Raw genomic sequence first — 18,928 nt, 5'->3', positions numbered from 1 at the left:
CATCCATGACCTAACATGTGGATGAGAGAATAAGGAACCCCCGGGACCGGCAGGCCGAGCTGCTGAGGGGCCAGCTGTCCCTGTTGGCTCACTGGCCCCTGGGTCTCCCTGGGGTCCCCATCACTAACTTCTTCCCCAGGGCCGAGACTGCGAGGTGTCCCTGGACAGCTGTTCCAGCAGCCCCTGTGGAAATGGCGGGACCTGCCACTCGCAGGAGGGCGAGGATGCCGGCTTCACGTGAGTTGCCGGGTTGGGGGGTGGGGGTGCTGGAACGTGGTGGGTGAGTGCTAATGGGATCCGGCACCCAAGCCTCGGAGCCTTCCTCCTCCGAATGGGATGGCCCAGGCCCTTTGAGCTCTGGGAGATGAGGGACAGGCCCAGGGGGAATAGCCACTCACTCCAAACGGCAGCCAGAGACCTCTCCGTGTCCACCCAGGCCACGCCTCCGCTGCCCAGAGGCAGTGAAAGCACAGAGACTAGGGGCTGCCTAGGTCACACAGCAGGCAGCAGTGGGGCTGGGGCTTGGAGCCCCTGCTCCAGGCTTCTGCCTGCTCTTGCCAGGTGCCAGGAGAGTCTTTCTGTGGCACTGGAGTCCATAGCCTAGGGCATATGCGGCAGCGGCAGTGCCACGAGGCAGCTTGGGGGTGTTTTCATCTCCTGTAATCTCCATTAACCCCCAAGGCCTCCAATTGAAGCCATCCACCTGCTTGTTGGGCCAGTGTTGCCTGAAGGCAGGGCCCTCAGCCAGCTGCTCCGGATCAGGCGTCCACCCCGAGCCCCCAGGACAGGGGCGGGGAGTCCTGCCCCGAGGTGGAGCAAGTCCTGGTCACGCCCTCCGGGGGCCTTCCCCCCCCAGCTCATGGGTCACTCTGGTCGCACCACGGGCATCAGTTTCCCACTGTCCTCCACAGCTCATCTCACAAGTCCTCCCGGTGCTGACATTGCCACTCAAGCCCCCCACTCACCTGCTCCCCCCAGAGCCTCTCAACGAGCCCCCTAGCTTCCCAGAGCTCTCCTGCACCCAGAGCTTTTCTGAGGAGCACATGGTATTTAGTGGCTGAAGATAAATTGCCAGCTGAGCAAATTGACTCTTCAGAAAATGATGTTGAATCTCCTGGCAGAAATGGCCAAACCTGTCTCTGCAAACCCAAATTACCAGCTGTAAAAAAGAAAACACTAAATGGCCTCTCGGCAGGTGTCGCCTTGGAAACGGCGTCCTTATAATAGGCTCTGTGCTCCTCTGGGCTTCCGCACCAGCTCCATCAAAGCCCCCTCCTCATTGGCTGGACTACTAGGGGGCGTGTCTACGGAGAGGGGCTGCTGAGAGGACGCACCTAGGAGCTCTCCCTGCTAGGCCGGGAGGGGTGCAGCTGGGAGTAGCCCCTCACACTTGGCATGCCTGCAGATTGTGGGGGCGCTGTGGGAAGGACCCTTTTGGGCGAAAGGGGTGCCTCCCTGAGTAACCCCTCAAACCTAAGGCTTACAAGGAACTCCTCAGTTGTTCCCCGAACCCCGCCAGAGGGGACTTAGCTGAGATCCGCCACCACCTTGCAGGGGGAATTAAACTCCAGGACACAGCCTGCAACAGTAGGCTTCACACCTTCTTGTTCACACCCCCGCCCCGCCGCAAACGAATTTTTAAAACTACAAACTGCCTCACACATTCTTAAGTGACAGCTAAAAATCTTCATGGTAAGTTTAATTTTTCATTGTAAAGAAGGTCATTTCCAGAACGCTGTACATATTATTAACATTTTTTTTGATGTTGGGGGTAGGAGTTTATTAATTAATTAATTAATTTTTTTTGCTGTGTTGGGTCTTTGTTTCTGTGCGAGGGCTTTCTCTAGTTGTGGCAAGCGGGGGCCACTCTTCATCGTGGTGCACGGGCCTCTCACTATCGCGGCCTTTCTTGTTGCGGAGCACAGGCTCCAGACGCGCAGGCTCAGTAGTTGTGGCTCACGGGCCCAGCCGCTCTGCGGCATGTGGGATCCTCCCAGACCAGGGCTCGAACCCGTGTCCCCTGCATCAGCAGGCAGATTCTCAACCACTGTGCCACCAGGGAAGCCCAACATTTAAAATGAAAGCTATGACTCTTTAAATCACTCTTTTATTATTCTCCAGGGAAAAATCATTTTGAAATCACGTGAAGGAACTCCTCTTGAACAGCTGCAACATCTTGCATCATTCTCGTTTCTACTCAAACTAGTATTTCTGTTTTACTCCCCTCACCTGCCCCCGATTTTCTTCTAATGTAATCTGTTTTCATACTAGAGGCTTTCCTTGAGCACCCTGCCATACTTTCCTACCACCAAAATGGGTATATAAGTTTAAATTTAAAGTTTTTTTTACTATTTCTTGTCACCATAAACCTCTGATTAAAAGTTTCTTTTGCATTGAGTTATCATTACAATGATCAATAATATACAGTTGATCAGAACAACATAACTGTATTCCAAAATTTGATGATTATTACACATAAAAGGTAAATTTTATTAGACTGTATCTCTTAATTAGATGGAGCTTTTGTTTGTGTGTTTGAATGTGTGTGTGTGTGTGTGTGTGTGTGTGTTCTCCTAATTGGTTTATGTGTCCAGAGGTGAATATTATAGAGTGTGAGAGGGCTTAGCAGCCAATCTATTCCCTTAAAAAAAATGTGTGTGTGTGTGTGTGTGTGTGTGTGTGTGTGTAGCTGTAAATGCTGAGAAAGTTTGTTCACATAAATAAACCAATGAGATTAGGAGTTTTATTATAGCCATGTCACTCAATTACTTGAAACCCTGTCAAGTTTATATGCTAAAAATCCCAAGTGATCTGTCATCAAAAATTATTTTTAATGCTCTATCAGCTGACAGTTCCATGAGGCCTTCCTTCAATTATTTTTTAATGCACAGAACTGGAAACCTCATGACTTGCAAAAGTGTTTGTTCATTCACTTTGGAAACATCAATATTCCTAATTGTCCCTTCATTTGGCACCCAAGGATCTTAGGCCCCAGGCACAGCCCACCTTGGCCTCATGCTGGAAGAGGTGCGCATGAGCCTTTCTGGAGCTCTGGGGCAGGTCAGTTAAGGGGGGAATTCCGTGCACAACATGAAGATGTGGAAATTAATTTCTCAGACCTCTCTGACCCACAAACCCCTTGGAAAACCACAGTTGTCCCAGGGGGAAGTGTACCCCAGTTTGAAGATCGCTGATCTCCAGGGCTCTCCGAGACCTGACTCCTGCTTACCCCTAGTCCTGTTATCACCCCATCCCTGAAGTATGTGCTCCCCAAGCCCTGAACTATTTAGATGAGCAGGTACCCTCCTGAAGGATGGACTGTAAGGCTCTCTCTCCCCCAGGCTTTTACTCCCACCGCCTTCCCTCCCCTTCCTCTTCTCCCCTGTCAGAGTCCTTGGCTAACTTATCACCTCCTCCAGGAAGCCTGCCCTGACCACTCCCTCCAGGGAGGAGCTAGGTGTCCTCTGCCCCTTTGTCCACCCTCCCCAGCCTCAGTTGCGCAACGTTTTGATACTCATTGTCTCTCCTTTGGTTGCCAGTCTCCTTGTCGTCTCCCCTGCTAGACTGTGAGTGATCTCATGAGCATAGGAGCACAGGGCTGGTCTTGGTCACCTCTAACCCCCAGCATCTAACAGGGCTTGACGCAGAGTAGGGACCAAAACTCCAGGATGATGCTATTGACCGTTGGCCACAGGCTTCCATCAGTGCCTCAGGAAGGCTGCCACCCTGGCCGTGGGCCCACATGCCTCTCCCTCCTCCCCTGCTCCCTACAGGTGCTCCTGCCCCTCCGGCTTTGAAGGACCGACGTGTGGGGTAAACACGGACGACTGTGTGGAACACTCATGTGCCAACGGGGGCACCTGTGTGGACGGCATGGGCAGCTACACCTGCCAGTGCCCCCTGCAGTACTCGGGTAAGCGTGGCAGGGTTCGAGCATCTGCAGCGAGGTGGGGGCCAGTGCACGTGCCCTGAGCCCCTGTTCCATGGGCGGAAGGGCTGGGACCCTGCCTCAGTGTCTGCAGGAAGTTTCTGCCGGGCTGGCTGCCTGGCGGAGCACAGGAGGCAGCTTCTCTCCTGCCTCTCCCCCATTCTTCCCCCAGGAACGGCCTGTGAGCAGCTGGTGGACTTCTGCTCCTCGGATTTGAACCCGTGTCAGCACGAGGCCCAGTGTGTGGGCACCCCAGATGGGCCCAGGTCAGTGTTGCCCATTTCTAAGGCCAGGGAAGGGCATGGGCCCCCATGTCACCTCTCCTCTGCCCTCCCCAGACTGTTTCCTCACTTGTCAGGTGCGTTTGGTCTTGGCTGTTCAGTTCCTGACAGTCAGTGCCAGGGGCAGGGTGGTGGTAGTTTTAGTTGGACAGACCTGGGTTTACATCATGACCCGGAATGGGTGGCTTGACCACTCTGAACCTCAGTTTTCTCATCTGCAAACTGGGTGCACCAGTAGCTTCCTCCTGGGGTGGTTGTAAGGATTAGATAAGCAAATGCATGAAAAGCACTTACCTCCACGTCTGACATTTGAAAAGTGCTCGATAAAGAACTATTGCAGGTCCACAATTTCTCATCGCCAATTACAAAATGCACAAAACTCTGAAAACCAAAAGCCATCTGCTAGCAAAATTTGATCTGATCAATGTATTTCATATTAAAAGCTGACCTGCACTCATACGAAGCTACTTACAGTCACCATTCATCCCATGTAGTGGGAATATGTGTAGATTTTGCAGCAGAATGTGAACATGTTTAGTTAAGGGGCTGCCCCAGATCCAACTGGCATGTTACATAATATACAGTTATAGGCGTTGTATTACCTTTCCCAAATCCAAAAAGTTCTGAATTTCAAAACCTGTCTGGCTTCAGGAGGGTTGGATAAGGGGTCCTTGACTGTTGTCACCATCGTTGTTACTGGCATATGTGGAAGTGCTTTGTCACCGGAAGACTGGGATGTGACGGTCACGGGGTTTTTCAGATGTTGCTCCCATCTGCAGTTCTGCAAACATAGTCTCATTTCTGGGACCCTGTTCCAGCAGTCAGGGCAGCACAGTGGTCAGGCCTTCTTCAGGTCTGTGGCTGAGGGACCCAAGCCCAGCTGCTCGGGCAGAGGTAGGGGATGGAGTCCCCCAGGGACTCAGTCCAGCAGGAGCTGCCAGAGCCTCCTGGGCAGGACGTGAGAGCCGGGGGACACTGAGGCCCAGATCCTAGGTCAAGGGGTCGCACAGGAGCCTCCATCCAAATGGTGGACAGATGCTGTACTGCTGGCTGAGCTGCCAGGTGGGGTGGGCACAGCAGACCAAGGAGCAGTGGCGTGCATGCTCCTCAGAGGGGCTGGACCTCAGAGGGTGGAATAAAGCAGGACTGCACGTTGTCCGGTTGGATACTGCTCAGATGGTCCTTCACACCACAGAGAAGGAGCACTCGGTGGGCGTATAGTGCACCTTCACTCAACTTCCGGTCTTGGAGGAAGGACGGAACTGACAGACACTCAGCTGTGCCTGATGTTGTACCTGGAACCCAGCAAGTATTCAGTACACACTCACTGGATGAATGGATAAGGGAATGACAGTGAACGAGTCTGTGGGTGCTTAGCTACTGTAACATTTTTCAGACTGCAGCTCAAGACCCAGTAATAGATTGTGATCAGTTGGGTGGGTCAAGGTTAATGTTAAAAAAATAAACCAGAAAATATCAGAGAGCATCATGCCCTTTTATATAGTGAGGATAAATATTTTGGCATGAAACTGATTGCAGCGGGCTGTGTGTGTGTGTGTGTGCGTGTGCGTGTGTGCACTGGGTACAAAGGTATTTCTTACCTCTTGAAAAACACTGGGAATGAGTTAAAAAATCAGGCAGGAGCACCTACCTGCCAGGTTGTATGGTTGAGCTGTGGAGTTTGTATTTTGTAGTTTGGAAGGGTTTCTGGCAAGGGGTGTTCACCGGAGGCTTCCTGGAGGAGATGAGGTACTGGCCTGGCTGGACCGAGGCAGGGAGAGAGAAGAGGGTAGTCCAGAATCAACAGGTGTGAAGGCAGAGAAGTGTAGCGAGGTGCGGGTTGCTGCCTGTGGAAGCAGGTCTGACCACGGGGTGGCTTGTTATGGGGGCAGCCGGATGGGGAGCATCTGGCAGGGCTGTGACCGAACAGGGGTGGAGGAGCGTGCTCTTTATTTGATGGGCAAACAATTGGCAGAAATGGACTGACTCAGGTGAGCAGTGGGCCACAGCTTCCCCAGCCGGGAAGCTGGGGCCTGGCCTGGAGTCAGGAGGCTGTGAAGAGGCGGGCACTAGCGTCTGAGGCCTGGGAGGCTGGGCCGGTGCAGCTGGGAGGCTGGGGAAGAGGGATGGATGAGCCCCGTGTGACTCAGAGCCATGCGTTGGCTGGGGGTGGGGAGGGGGGCGGGGGCAGCGGGGCAGGTTGAGAAGGGGCTGAAGGTTGGCCTTGGCTGTGCCGTTGGTGCTAAGGGTGGTCCTCCACCACAAGCGCCCGTCTCCTCCAGCTCCTGCGTGTCCACCCTCCCAGCCCAGAGCAGCCCCCTCCCCCGCCTGCAGCCCACATAAGCTCTCTTCCTGGACGAGAAAATGGTCTCAGGACGGGTGGGGGCATCTTGACATCTAGGGCTCCATGTGACCTCGTGGGGTCCCCCCAGGGCCATGAGACTCTCTGCCACACACAGCCCTGGGGCCGCACAGGCTCCTGGCCGAGCTCTGGGCTGTGTGTGGGGCTGTTGACCCACACCCCCCCCACCCCCACCCCAGGTGTGAGTGTGCACCTGGTTATGTGGGTGACAACTGCACGGAGAACCGGGATGACTGCGAGGACCACCGCTGCCAGAATGGGGCCCAGTGCGTGGATGGAGTCAACGGCTACTCCTGTCTCTGTGCTGAGGGTTACAGGTGAGCGGCCCCGGGAGGCACCATGAGTGACTGACTCCTCTTAGCTGTCAGCTCTGGGACTGGCAGGGGCCACCCTGGGAGCTTTCACCGTGGCTATGCCAGTCACCATCTGTGTGGTCTGGGGAAAGTTCATCAGCAGCTCAGAGCACAGGCAGAGGGTCCCTACCCTGACTGGCGGAGGGAGCAGGAGGTGGGTACAGATTACTGGGCGGCGCCCCATCACCTACCTGCCCAGTGAACCCCTGATGATATGCCCTGCATTAAAGGTCATTTACTTTTGCATCTTGGTTTCTCTGGGAGGCTGCGAGGGGAGGGCACCTGCCCTCCTTCCGGTCACCCACCTCCCATGCTCCGCTTGTGTCTTCTTTTTTTTTTTTTTTGCGGTACGCGGGCCTCTCACTGTTGTGGCCTCTCCCGCTGCGGAGCACAGGCTCCGGACGTGCAGGCTCAGCGGCCATGGCTCACGGGCCCAGCCGCTCCGCGGCATGTGGGATCTTCCCGGGCCGGGGCACGAACCCGCGTCCCCTGCATCGGCAGGCGGGCTCTCAACCGCTGCGCCACCGGGGAAGCCCAGGCTTTCCATTTCTGTCAAGTGCTCAGGTGATGTGGATGCTGCTGGTGCCGGGACCACAGTTGTTTCTCACCTTGTTCCTCAGCATCTTTCTGGCTCTTAATTCTCTTAGGGAAAGTGTCCATTAGGAGCATCTTCTGTTACTTTAAAGCAACAGTGTCCCAAGATGTTTAGTGAGTTTCTCTCCAGGACTGTGGGAGAGGAAGATGACCCCTTGCTCCTTGGCCCTGCCTTCTCTGACCCGTGTCTTTTCCCTCTCAGTGGGCAGCTCTGCGAGACCCCTCCCCGCCCGCCTGCCCCCAGGAGCCCCTGTGAGAGGACTGAGTGCCAGAACGGGGCCAACTGTGTGGACCAGGGCAGCCAGCCTGTGTGCCAGTGCCTCCCGGGCTTTGGCGGCCCCGAGTGTGAGAAGTTGCTCAGTGTCAACTTCGTGGATCGGGACACTTACCTACAGTTCACCGACCTGCAGAACTGGCCACGGGCCAACATCACACTGCAGGTGCGTGCCCAGGGCGCCCGTCACAGAGGGTGGTCCGGCAGCAGGGGACCCTGGCCTCAGGTCAGAGTATCAGGACAGCTGGGAGCACCCTGTGTTAGTCAACACTCTTTGGATGTGGGTATCAGGATCTCAGCTTGAGCTAGTTTAGGCACAGTCGGAAAGGTTATTGGGTCACAAAACCAGTCTCAGGGAAGGGCAGGGGTGGAGGTGGTCTCATGGGTGACTGGATCCGGAAAACCAAACTTACCAGGATCCTCTCCCACCATCTCTTGTCTCAAAGACTCCCCTCAGCTTCAGCCTCCAATGCTGCAGACTGGCTTTCTCCATGTGGCTGGAACACGGCCACAGCTAGCGCTGGGAGCCCTTATTTTCCATTTCATGTCTTGAATTCCATCTCAGAACATCGTTATGTTGAGGGAAAAAGAAGCAAGTTCTACTTCAGCAGCATTGTTTGCTAAATATTTCTTGGGGAGGGACAGCGGATTGCATTGCACTTCACATGAAAAGGAATTAAACTCCTCTTTAGTCATCCCTTTCTTTCCCCCAAATTCCATTCCTTATCCCAACTGCCACATCTTTCTTCTCTCCTTTATTTGTCCTCTTCTCCTTCTTTTCTCTCAGAACCTTTCAGCCTTTCAAACATGCCCACTCTGCTCTCCTTCCCTTGATCACCTCTCATAAATTCTGTCCACTACACTGTCCACACAGCAAGACCACAGCTAGCCTAACTGCTCAACAGAATAAAACTCACCAAAACCCTGCCCAGCCATTGCCTCAGGCACATCCTTGGAGAGGCTCAGTTTATCCCGCTATCCCCACCGCAGGCTCTTCCCCGATAGCTCTAGTTGGACAACAGTCAACAACCTCGGATCGGAGAAGATCTCTGATTGGCCTGCCTCAGGTCACATGCCCATCCCTGGACCAACGACTGAGTCCAGGGAGATGGGGTGCCATGGTCCAGACTGGGCCATGTGCCAGCTCTACAGACCAGGGGGTCAGGGTCTTTACCAGGAGAGGAACAAGGCAGGAAAAAAAGATCATGGCTCCTACAGCGTCATAGAGGCACCTCCCTCCCAAGGCACAGTTCCAGCTTTTGCTCGCATGGCTCCAGCGACAGGTGCTACCTTCCAGGTTTGGGTGGCTCTGGCTGTTGGAGAGTCTTCCTGAATCTGTCCTCTGTAGGTCCCGTCCTGGCCCCAAGGCAGCTCCCTGAGGCCCACAGAACAGGATACCCCACATCCTGTCTAACCGTCCTCTCTGGGCAGGTGGTCCCAAGCTGTCTTACCTCCTGGCACAGAGTTTCCAGGCCTCAGCTGGCCCATCTGCCCTCCCCTGCCTGGCCCTGGCCAGACGGGCTGTGGATGGAATTTGAGTGGGGGTGGTGGTGGTGGTGGGGGGCTGCCAGCGCCCCCTGGAGGATGTTTCCCTTGGGGAGGCAGGGGAGGACAGTTCTGCACACACCTCTCTTTTAATCTTGGGTCCTTCGTCTGCCCCACCCGCCAGCCTGTGCTGCTGCTGCGTGGGGTGGGGTGGGAGAGAAAGTGCCGTTGCCATAGGTCTCCACAGCAGAGGACAATGGGATCCTGCTGTACAATGGGGACAACGACCACATTGCAGTGGAGCTCTACCAGGGCCATGTACGTGTCAGCTATGACCCGGGCAGCTACCCCAGCTCTGCCATCTACAGGTAGGGAGGGCTTCTTCAGGCCCCCCAGCTGCCCTCAGGGGCTGGGGGACTGCCAGGGAGGGGTCTCCTGGGCCAAGAGCAGGTGGTTATCGGCACTACCAGAGACCTGGGCTGCCCAAGCGGAAAGGGCGTTCAGACCACCGAGTCCAGCCCCATGCTGGGTCCGAGGCTCCCTGGGGCCTGAGCAGTGGTCCCATCCTTCCCCGTCCCACACCCGCCACACAGGGAGCTCCTCAGTGGGGAGGGGAGGCTGATTAGTTGGAAACCCCTGCCCCAAACTTCTCAGCTTTCCTGAGAGAGTGCCCAAAGGGGAGCAGGAGGGACCAGGTCAGAGGCCATCAAGTCCCCACAGTCCCCTCTGTTAGATATTTGGTTTCTTGGGAATCAGCTGCTGGACCAGTGGCCTTTCTGGGGAAGTGCCTAGGCGGGGATGGGTCCAGCTGAAGGCCATTCCCTGGGGCGGGGGCACCTCATCTTCTTCCAGTGCCGAGACGATCAATGATGGGCAGTTCCACACCGTTGAGCTGGTCACCTTTGACCAGATGGTGAATCTCTCCATCGATGGCGGCAGCCCCATGACCATGGACAACTTCGGCAAACACTATACACTAAACAGCGAGGCGCCCCTCTATGTGGGAGGTGAGGACCTGGCCTGGGTGGAGCTGCAGCTGGCCCTCCCCGGGCCACTCCATCAGGTAGTGGCAACAGACATTCCAGGTGGGGCCTCTGTTGCTCTCTGGCCTGAGCCTTGCCAGGCTCAGGAGAACTGCCCTGTGGGGGACATTCCAAGGTGGCAGTGGGGGAGGATCCTAGTGAATGGCCAAGCTGCTGGCGGATTGTCCACCTTGCCTAGAGCCCGCACTGCTCTCTGCCCAGCCAAGACTGACAAAGAAAGATGGAAATGTGGGTTGGGCTTGAGGCCTGGCCTGGCCTGGGAGGGGGCCTGGACTTCCCCAGCTATCTTTTGCACGGTAGGCACCTTTCCTCTTGGCTTAGGGCCAGAAGGGGCTTGTCAATTGTTCAGGGTCCATTCTCGGGTCCCTCAGAGGCCCAGGCATGGACTCCCTGCTTCAACTGGGGACCTCCCAGCTGGACTTACAGGCTTTGTGGCTAGATGACCCCATCCAGCACCCGAGAACATTTCTGGGTCTCGATGAGACAGGTTTCTAGATGCAGCGGGACTGCCTCAGGGCCGCAGAGGGCCTTGCCGAGACTTGGGCCAGGAGGGTGTGAGGGATGGAGCCCTGGATTCTAATCCCAGCTCTGCTGTTTACTAGTTGTGCAACTTTGCTTAGGTCCCTGAGCGCTGAAATCGAAGGGGTTTCAGCAGTTCCGACGTCAGAGGGCTGCTGTGAAGGAATGACCACAAAAGTGGGGGACAAAGTGCCATACACATGAGTTCTGGGCCCAAGTCCTTTGCTGCTTTTGGGGTCTCTGGGAGGTAAAAGCTGGTGTTCTGGGCAGGAGCCCTGGGCCAGGGCGGCCAGACTCAGGCACCCAGAGCATCACTTGTCAGCTGGCTGCTGCCAGGCCTGACACCCCCAGGCTCTGATCACAGAGGAAGCAGCTTTTCCATTTCTTCTGGGAAAGGAGTCTGGACCCTCCAAGGTGGCAAAAGACATTGGCCCAGAGTTGCAGAGACTGAAGGACAGGTGCCGAGGGCAAGAGGGAACACTGCAGAGATGCCCAGTGGGCCTCAGAGGTGGGTGCCAGGCAGGGTTTGAGCCTAACTCAGCCCAGCTCTGCCCCCTCCCCTCCACTCCAGGGATGCCAGTGGACGTGAATTCGGCTGCCTTCCGCCTGTGGCAGATCCTCAATGGCACGAGCTTCCACGGTTGCATCCGAAACCTGTACATCAACAACGAGTTGCAGGACTTCACCAAGACGAGGATGAAGCCAGGGGTGGTGCCAGGCTGTGAGCCTTGCCGGAAGCTCTACTGCCTGCATGGCATCTGCCAGCCCGATGCCACACCAGGGCCCGTGTGCCACTGCGAGGCCGGCTGGGAGGGCCTGCACTGCGACCAGCCAGCCGACGGCCCCTGCCATGGCCACAAGTGAGCCTGGGCTGGGCTCAGGGAACCCTCCCCCACTGCCCACCTGCAAGTTCCACTTTCCCATGGTGAGGAAAGACTGTGTCTTTAAACTCCAAAATTGGAACATGTGGCCTAACACAGGGTTTTATTAATTTTTTCTGGCTTTCTGTTTTTATTAACAGGAAAAGGACCCTAGGGACAAACAGAATCACATTTTACTCCCTTTGTTTCAATTTTGGGAACAGAATAAGACCCTGTTTAGCCCAAGGCCGGGGGTGTGGGGCGCCCTCGGGTGGGCTTGGGCTGGCTCTGGCCTGTCCTCACAATGCCTTTTCTCTGTCCCCTCCAGGTGTGTCCACGGGAAGTGCATGCCTCTGGATGCTCTTTCCTACAGCTGCCAGTGCCAGGATGGGTACTCGGGGGCCCTGTGCAACCAGGCTGGGGCACCTGCAGACCCCTGTGGGGGCCTGCGGTGCCTGCACGGCCACTGCCAGGCCTCAGCCACCAAGGGGGCGCACTGTGTGTGTGACCCCGGCTTTTCGGGCGAGCTGTGCGAGCAAGGTCAGGGGCCCCCCTCCTGACATGCCCTCTCTAGGGTCCCTCCCCACAACGTGCTTTAGTGACTTGACTTTTCTTTTTCTCAGCCTCAGCAACCCCTCCGTGCCCCCTCTCCCCTCCTGCACCTTGGGCTGCTATTGGGCTGTAGTGCCCCCAATCCTCTGGGCTCTGAGCCGCACCCCCAGACAGATGCCCATCTCCCCCTGGCCCAGCTTGCCCTGTAGCCCCTTTATCTGGGCTAAGTGCCCCTTCTGGCTGGGGTCTCTCCTTACAGAAGAGACCACCAGAGTAACAGCATCTTGGCCACATCACTTAGGGACCTGGAGAGCAGCAGGAAGTCTGAGAGTTGGGGACCCTTCCCAGGTCCTCCTGGCCCACGTGACCAAGACGGTCAAGGGACTTCTGCTGAAGGGGGCAGGAAAGAGCCTGAGAAATCCAAAACTCAGGCACCTTCAGGTCCCCTAGGCCATACCCTCTGGCTCCAATTTCTTCTCTGATGTCATCGCCTCCCAGGCTTCCAGCCACCTCTTGCACTCCTCTGGAGGCCACTGTACCCTGACAGCCCAATCTGTCCTGGGGGGCCTTGGCAGCTAGAAAGTTCTTCCTTTTCACTGACCTCACTGTGGGCCCAGGAGGAAGCCTGTGCATGTGCATGTCTGGCAGGGAGGAGGTGGGGATGGAGGTGAGGTCCAAGGATGCTGCCCCACCCTCCTCCTCCTCCTCCTCCTTTTTCTCCTCCTCCTGCCTCCCCAGGGGCAGCGCTGGCCCATGGATGTGCCCTGAGGCTTTCTCTTGGTGTCTGTCCCATCCAGAGTCCGAGTGCCGGGGGGACCCTGTCCGGGACTTTCACCAGGTCCAGAGGGGCTATGCCATCTGCCAGACCACGCGCCCGCTGTCGTGGGTGGAGTGCCGGGGCTCATGCCCCGGCCAGGGCTGCTGCCAGGGCCTGCGGCTGAAGCGGAGGAAGTTCACCTTTGAGTGCAGCGACGGGACCTCTTTTGCCGAGGAGGTGGAGAAGCCCACCAAGTGTGGCTGTGCCTTCTGCGCTTAGCGCCCGGCGTGGACGGGGAGGGGAGAGGGCGGGCGAGGGGGCGCGGCCGCAGCGGAGACCGAGTGGCGGGCAGCTGGGCTGGGGTGCGGGCCAGCACCACGGCGACGCCTGGGCTACCGACCCTCCCGTGGGCGGGGGCGCAAGAACCACCTTTCTAAAGCCGACGGCGCCGCAGCTTGGGGAGGGGCGGGTGGGCGTGGCCCGGGCCGCAGGCCGCCCTCTCCGGAAGTGCCTTGTACAAATAATAGGCGCTTAATAAATATTTGTTGAATGAATGTGTGCGTGAGGTCAGGCCGAGAAGTGCAGACTAGTGACACCTCCTCCTTGCCTGCTACCTGGGTCTGAAGATGGGACTGCCCCTTCCCAAACCAGCTTTTCCCTCTCGCCTGTGGCCTGTGCGGGCCCCAGAAGCCCCTTGCCCCCCTGCAGATAACCTTGAAGTACTCTCAGCCTGCGCTGGGGCAGCCGGCCTGGCTCTCAGCTTCTGCTGCCGCAGCGTCTGCTGGCAGTAGGCCAGGCTGCGAAGGGGAAGGGCCCCCCCCTCCTGCTGGCCAGGAAGGGACCAAGCGCTGCCCCCTGGGCTGCCTGGCGGTGCTGCAGCCACTGCTTGCTTGGGAATGGGCCAGGGGGTGGAGGTGGTTTTAGGACCAGACCTCTGAATCCCAGAGTTATGGGATGAGCACTGTAATTTCAAGGAGGGTGCTCATGCGGAGGAAACAACCGCTGGGACTGCTTGGTGGGGGCGGGGCGGGGAACACCACCAAAAAGGACAGAGGGGTTCTTGGTTCCAACTGAATAAACATCACCACCTCCAGACACTAGCCACCAAGGGGGCATTGGTCCTGGGCTTCCCCAGCCATTAGCCAGCCATCAGCTGCTAGCTAGGAGGGGGACTTGGGGGTGTAGGGGGCTTGGGCTAGGCTGCTAGGCCAAGGAGGGGTCTCCTCCCATGTAGACTGGGTTCAGATCACCTCACGCCACAGACCAGTAGGGAGCAGTGGTCCAGACATCAGGAAACCTCCGCTGGCTCTGCCACTCTGGGCAAACTTCTTCCTCATGGGCCTCAGTCTCCTCAGCTATCAAATGGGGGCGAGCAATGTAGACCCTCCCACTGTGGCTCCAGGAGGGAAGCTGGAGGAGTTAGAAGATCTACTTTCATTAATCACGTCAACAAGTATTCATGTGCCTAACCGGGGCTGGGTACTGCGGGTGTTCTCCCCTCACGGACAGATGGGACTGACCACAGAACATCACAGGAGCGACCTGTGATGCCTGGGAAGGGATCTGAGGCGAGTGAGGGCTCCAACCACAGACACCGGCCCAGGCCAGAACTGCTACTCCAAGTGTTTGCAAGGAAGGACTCAGTGTCTGAAGCGTCATCGAACATGTGGCCCTGTGACTACAGATGCTTCTCTTCATGCAGAATGAAAACGCAGAAAGATGATCTTTGTGCCTAAATAGCGAGCTGGCTGGAAGGAAGATAGGTCACGCTCTCCTGTCCCAGTGTCTCCCCAAGAGCATGTGCCCCTGGGGGATCCTGGGGGGCAAGGAGGGTGAGCATGTCCCTTTCCTGGCTCCTTCCGTCTGCAAACAGAAGGCAGGGTCGGGGGAGTGTGCTGTGTTGGGGCTGAGGTGGCCTTGTGCTTGGGGGCAGCAGGCGGAGCCCTTGATACCAAGCGTCCTGGAGCCTCCTACGACTGAGCACCTGGTGTGCTCCACTACCCTGGGACTCAGGCCAGTGAGTTTGAGTCCTGGGCCCCCTGTAATGGGAAGAGGACCCTGCCCTGTCCATCTGGGGAGGTGTCCTGAAGGCTGGATCTGCCCCTCACCAGGGGCCAGGCTCTATTTTCTTGTAACTCTGAGCAAGGCCACAGCACCCCTCACACTCATGGGCAGCAGCCTGGGCCTCGGGGCTTCTCCTAGGGCTGCACAGCATCCGTCTCTTACCTAGACTTTCTGGGCCCCTGCGGGCGCCTGGACAGCAGCCAGCACCGGGCTGGGTAAGAAGGAAAGCTCAAGTGTAGCTAGCCTGCCCCTTCCACGGAAGAGAGGGTTCTGGAATCCGCCAACCCTGAGACACACACCCTCCCCTGGCCACCACCATTCCTCACTGACCTGCAGAAACCGTTCCCCGGGCTTGAGGGGCGATGTCTGGCAGGACCTCTTCGCTCTGCAGAAGTGGAAAGGGCACCTGCAGACAGGTACTGGCTGCCAGGAGTCCTGCACTCCCAGTGCCATGGGTTTGGGAGGGCAGAGGATGGAGTGTTGGTTTGCAGGGAGCACCCTGCGAGCTTGCTGCCACCCCGGTCCACCCCTCCACAGCACCCCGCGCCCCAGCCCAGCTCCATACTCACCCTTGATCGAGCCAGAAGATTGGGATGCACCACAAGGGTGAGGGCAGCAAGGGGCCAAGAGACCCATGCGCCCCAGGATCAAGTTTTCCGCAACTGAACCACTGACCCGAAAGTTGCTAAGGAACTGGATCACCACACACCTTGCCTGTTCACGTTTGGGCCTGCCGAATCCCAGAAGAAGGCTACCGCGAAATCATCTGAGAAATCATTTCTGAGCCTTGCCACCCCTTTGGTAAAGACTCCAGTTCACTTGGACGTCGTCCTCGGCTGATTCCACTGAAGAGACATAAGCAGGGCAAGTCCCAAAGTTGCTGCTGCTTTGGCAGCACTGCAGGCGACAGTGGCCTCGGCTCCCCGTGCAGGTGTCAGGAAATGGAAAAGGCTGGGCTTTGTCTCTTCTTTGCCTGCTGTTAGCCTAACCATGAAAGCATCTCTTTACACAGAATACTTAACAGATTCTAATATATATTTGTATTTCATTTTGTTATAGTATTTTTATATGTTAACGTCAATATCCAGTGTCTTGCTTCGCTTTTCAGATGCTAGGTAGTTGTGACATTTGGTTTGGTTTGGGGTGGGGGGGTTCTGTAGTCTTGTTTGGATCACTCTTTTAAAGAGAATGGTTTAGAACAAGCCCCTGGGGAAGCCGCACCTGCCCTGTCCTGAGACGTGTTATTTTAGAATATGTTGGATATTGTCTGTTGTCTTCCTGTGAACATGAAATTGATTCACTCAGGTTCTGCCTTTGCTGATCTCTTTTTCTGCATCAAGGATGAGCCCAGGGCTGCTGACACACCACCTCGCACGGGCGAGAGTTTCTGGGCTGCCCATACACCAGCCACAATCCAGGCATGGAGCCCAGACGCAGCACATATAGGGTATCTGCCCTTGGAACTCTCTAGCCTTCCTGAAGTGGCAAAGGAGGACTGTTCCTCCTGAAGAAGGAAGGGGAGGTCTGGGTGGGTGGCTTAGTCATAGCTCCCTGGGGATGTCAGTGTGAGAACAGAGCCTGACACGGCACAGCACACACGGATCTGGGGAGGCTGTCCATCCTCACTTCTCTTCAAGAGTCACACCCACGTTTTGTAAATTTGTGTACAGAGCCATGCCCGTATTTAACATGGCTCTGAAGGTTTTAGAGCGTCAGGGCAACAGATTAGTGCGGCTTCTCCAACTGTCCTGTAAGGTTGATCTGTCAGCCACCAGAACAGTGGTTCTTACGGATCAGTGGAGAAAGGAGGCAAACCTACTCCTACAGTGGTTCTGCTATGACTTCAGACCACAGAATTGCACTCAAATCGAGCTTTGTAGGACGTGTGACCTCAGTGTCTTCGTGAGGCCAGGCCCTGGCAGTGAGGCTGGGCAAGGCCCCTGACACCAAGGGGACCCTGCTGGCCCTCCTCTGATGCAGGACCATAAACTGATTTCCCGCTCGTGGTGACGGTCACATATGCCACACCTTAACAGCACATGGTCACCTTGAAAGTGGGCAGTGATGGTAACTGCAGTGCCTTCAAAGCAATGAGGGATTTGGGAGGAAATGTAATGAACCAGGTACAGGACAGAAAACAGGTTAAAATAGGGTTGTAAGCTCAAGAGTCTGGAGAGGCCAGTAGGTTACTTACCTAAATGAGTCAAGTAGGCACATGCCCTTCAGCCCATCATTTGTACTGCCACTTCTGATAAAGCAGCAGGGATAGAGACCTGGTTCCTTACTGTAAAGAAGAAGGGACAAATGGTAAATGAGGCAGATTGTGATGACCTGAAGGGTGAGCTTCCCAATCTACCCAGCTTCAACTGATTCTTACCACGCACTAATTTTGTCAGATCTTCATTATCTTTTTTTAAAAGAGAAGCTAGAAATCAATTTTTATGTAAACACTCAGTTTTAAAATAGTGTTTTAAACACTGGCTAAATAAAACACAACTGTCAGCCATCAGTCTGCAACCCGAGTTAGAGTAAAGTAAGTGGCACATTTCAGTTACAAGGAAATATCTAGCCAAGGGAATGGGCACAGCAGGGCTTGGATGGGGGGTGGAGGGAGTCGAAAGGATGCCCAGGCTTCCAACTAGTGTTGCCACACTTCCCCATATTGGTGATAATGCATCTCTATCACCCCTATGTCCTGAGCCCTGAGAGTTCATTTTAGAGATGTTCCCTCACCCCAAGCCAGTCTGCATATCTCATGTCAGACTCCAGTTATTCTACCACAGGATGAATATTGGAGGAAAAGAGGTCTATTTCAACAATGAAAAGTCCTCATCTGGAACAAGATAGTTCTCCAAATTCAAATTAAGAAGGGCGGCCTATACATCTGTATAACTGATTCACTTTGTTATAAAGCAGAAACTAATACACCATTGTGAAGCAATTATACTCCAATAAAGTTGTAAAAAATAATAATAATAATTTTTTAAAAAAAGGGCGGCCTGACTGCCAGCTGCAGGGTTATTTCCATCGGGTGGAGTTCTGCATGTTAATGGCCACTGTCAGATGAACTTGTTAATGAAATTGTGGCTGATTCCACAGGAACCACTGGCTCACTGGATCCCTAAATAGACTCATCTCCAGGAGAGTTGAAAGAATATAATGAAATGGGTCATGAGGCGAGTAAATGGAAGGATTTCCTGCCAACTTTCTGCCTTACCCCAACATGGGCTCCAGAGAGCTGGGGTGCTGTGCACATCCCCCCAATCTAGCAGTGGCATACCTGAGGTCAGAAGCGCGGATTCAGTTGCTCCTTGCACCTCAGGATGAAGCACTGGCACCTTCCCAATTCTGCCATGGGAATTCCCAAGGATCATCCATTGTGTTTTCTATTCCCCGAAGTTAGCCATAACTCACAAAATGGCCACAGATCTACCAAACGATGTTCCTTTAAGTCCCAACATCAGTGGCCGAGGCAAAAGTAGTAAGAAGTAATGCTTTTTGGTTCCTTCTGGCAACTTACCAACTTTGCCGTAGGCTACAAGTTGAATGCTGGGCTTCAATGTGTTCTGTACCCTCTCCAGTAACTACACAAACACACTTTAATATCAAAGAAGTTTAATACGCTGCAATAAAATAAGCGCCTAGGAAAAGCTCATGGAATAGATGTCAACGTTAGAGAAATCCCGCCCACACATCCTCTAGCTCCATAACCCAACCTTCAAAACCAAACTAGAAAATCTGAAACAACAAAGGAAATCCTTCCAAGCTTGGATTTCAGTGAGGGCCCCTTTACCAATAACAAGAACACAGTTTCCTACATGGTCTAATAGGAAAGTAAAACACAGAAGCACAAAAA

General features: G+C 55.2%; 1 protein-coding gene across 1 annotated transcript in view; it reads left to right on the top strand.

The window, feature by feature from the left end:
- The window catches only part of SLIT1 (slit guidance ligand 1), a gene marked incomplete at its 3' end in the record, with an annotated part of 168,982 nt that extends 155,695 nt beyond the window's left edge, over nucleotides 1-13,287 (top strand). Inside the window, exons 28-37 of the mRNA XM_082611351.1 lie at nucleotides 140-237; nucleotides 3,774-3,913; nucleotides 4,101-4,194; nucleotides 6,751-6,888; nucleotides 7,721-7,958; nucleotides 9,515-9,645; nucleotides 10,130-10,284; nucleotides 11,411-11,699; nucleotides 12,028-12,239; nucleotides 13,049-13,287. Of these exons, the coding sequence (XP_082467477.1) occupies nucleotides 140-237; nucleotides 3,774-3,913; nucleotides 4,101-4,194; nucleotides 6,751-6,888; nucleotides 7,721-7,958; nucleotides 9,515-9,645; nucleotides 10,130-10,284; nucleotides 11,411-11,699; nucleotides 12,028-12,239; nucleotides 13,049-13,287 (1,734 nt within the window). The remainder of the gene's footprint in view (nucleotides 1-139; nucleotides 238-3,773; nucleotides 3,914-4,100; nucleotides 4,195-6,750; nucleotides 6,889-7,720; nucleotides 7,959-9,514; nucleotides 9,646-10,129; nucleotides 10,285-11,410; nucleotides 11,700-12,027; nucleotides 12,240-13,048) is intronic.
- Nucleotides 13,288-18,928: the final 5,641 nt, after the last annotated feature.

Source organism: Mesoplodon mirus, assembly GCF_964341445.2.
Source record: "Mesoplodon mirus genome assembly, chromosome: 2".
Lineage (NCBI taxonomy): Eukaryota > Metazoa > Chordata > Mammalia > Artiodactyla > Ziphiidae > Mesoplodon > Mesoplodon mirus.
Note: the sequence above shows the minus strand (reverse complement) of the source record. Positions and strands in the feature narration are given on the sequence as shown.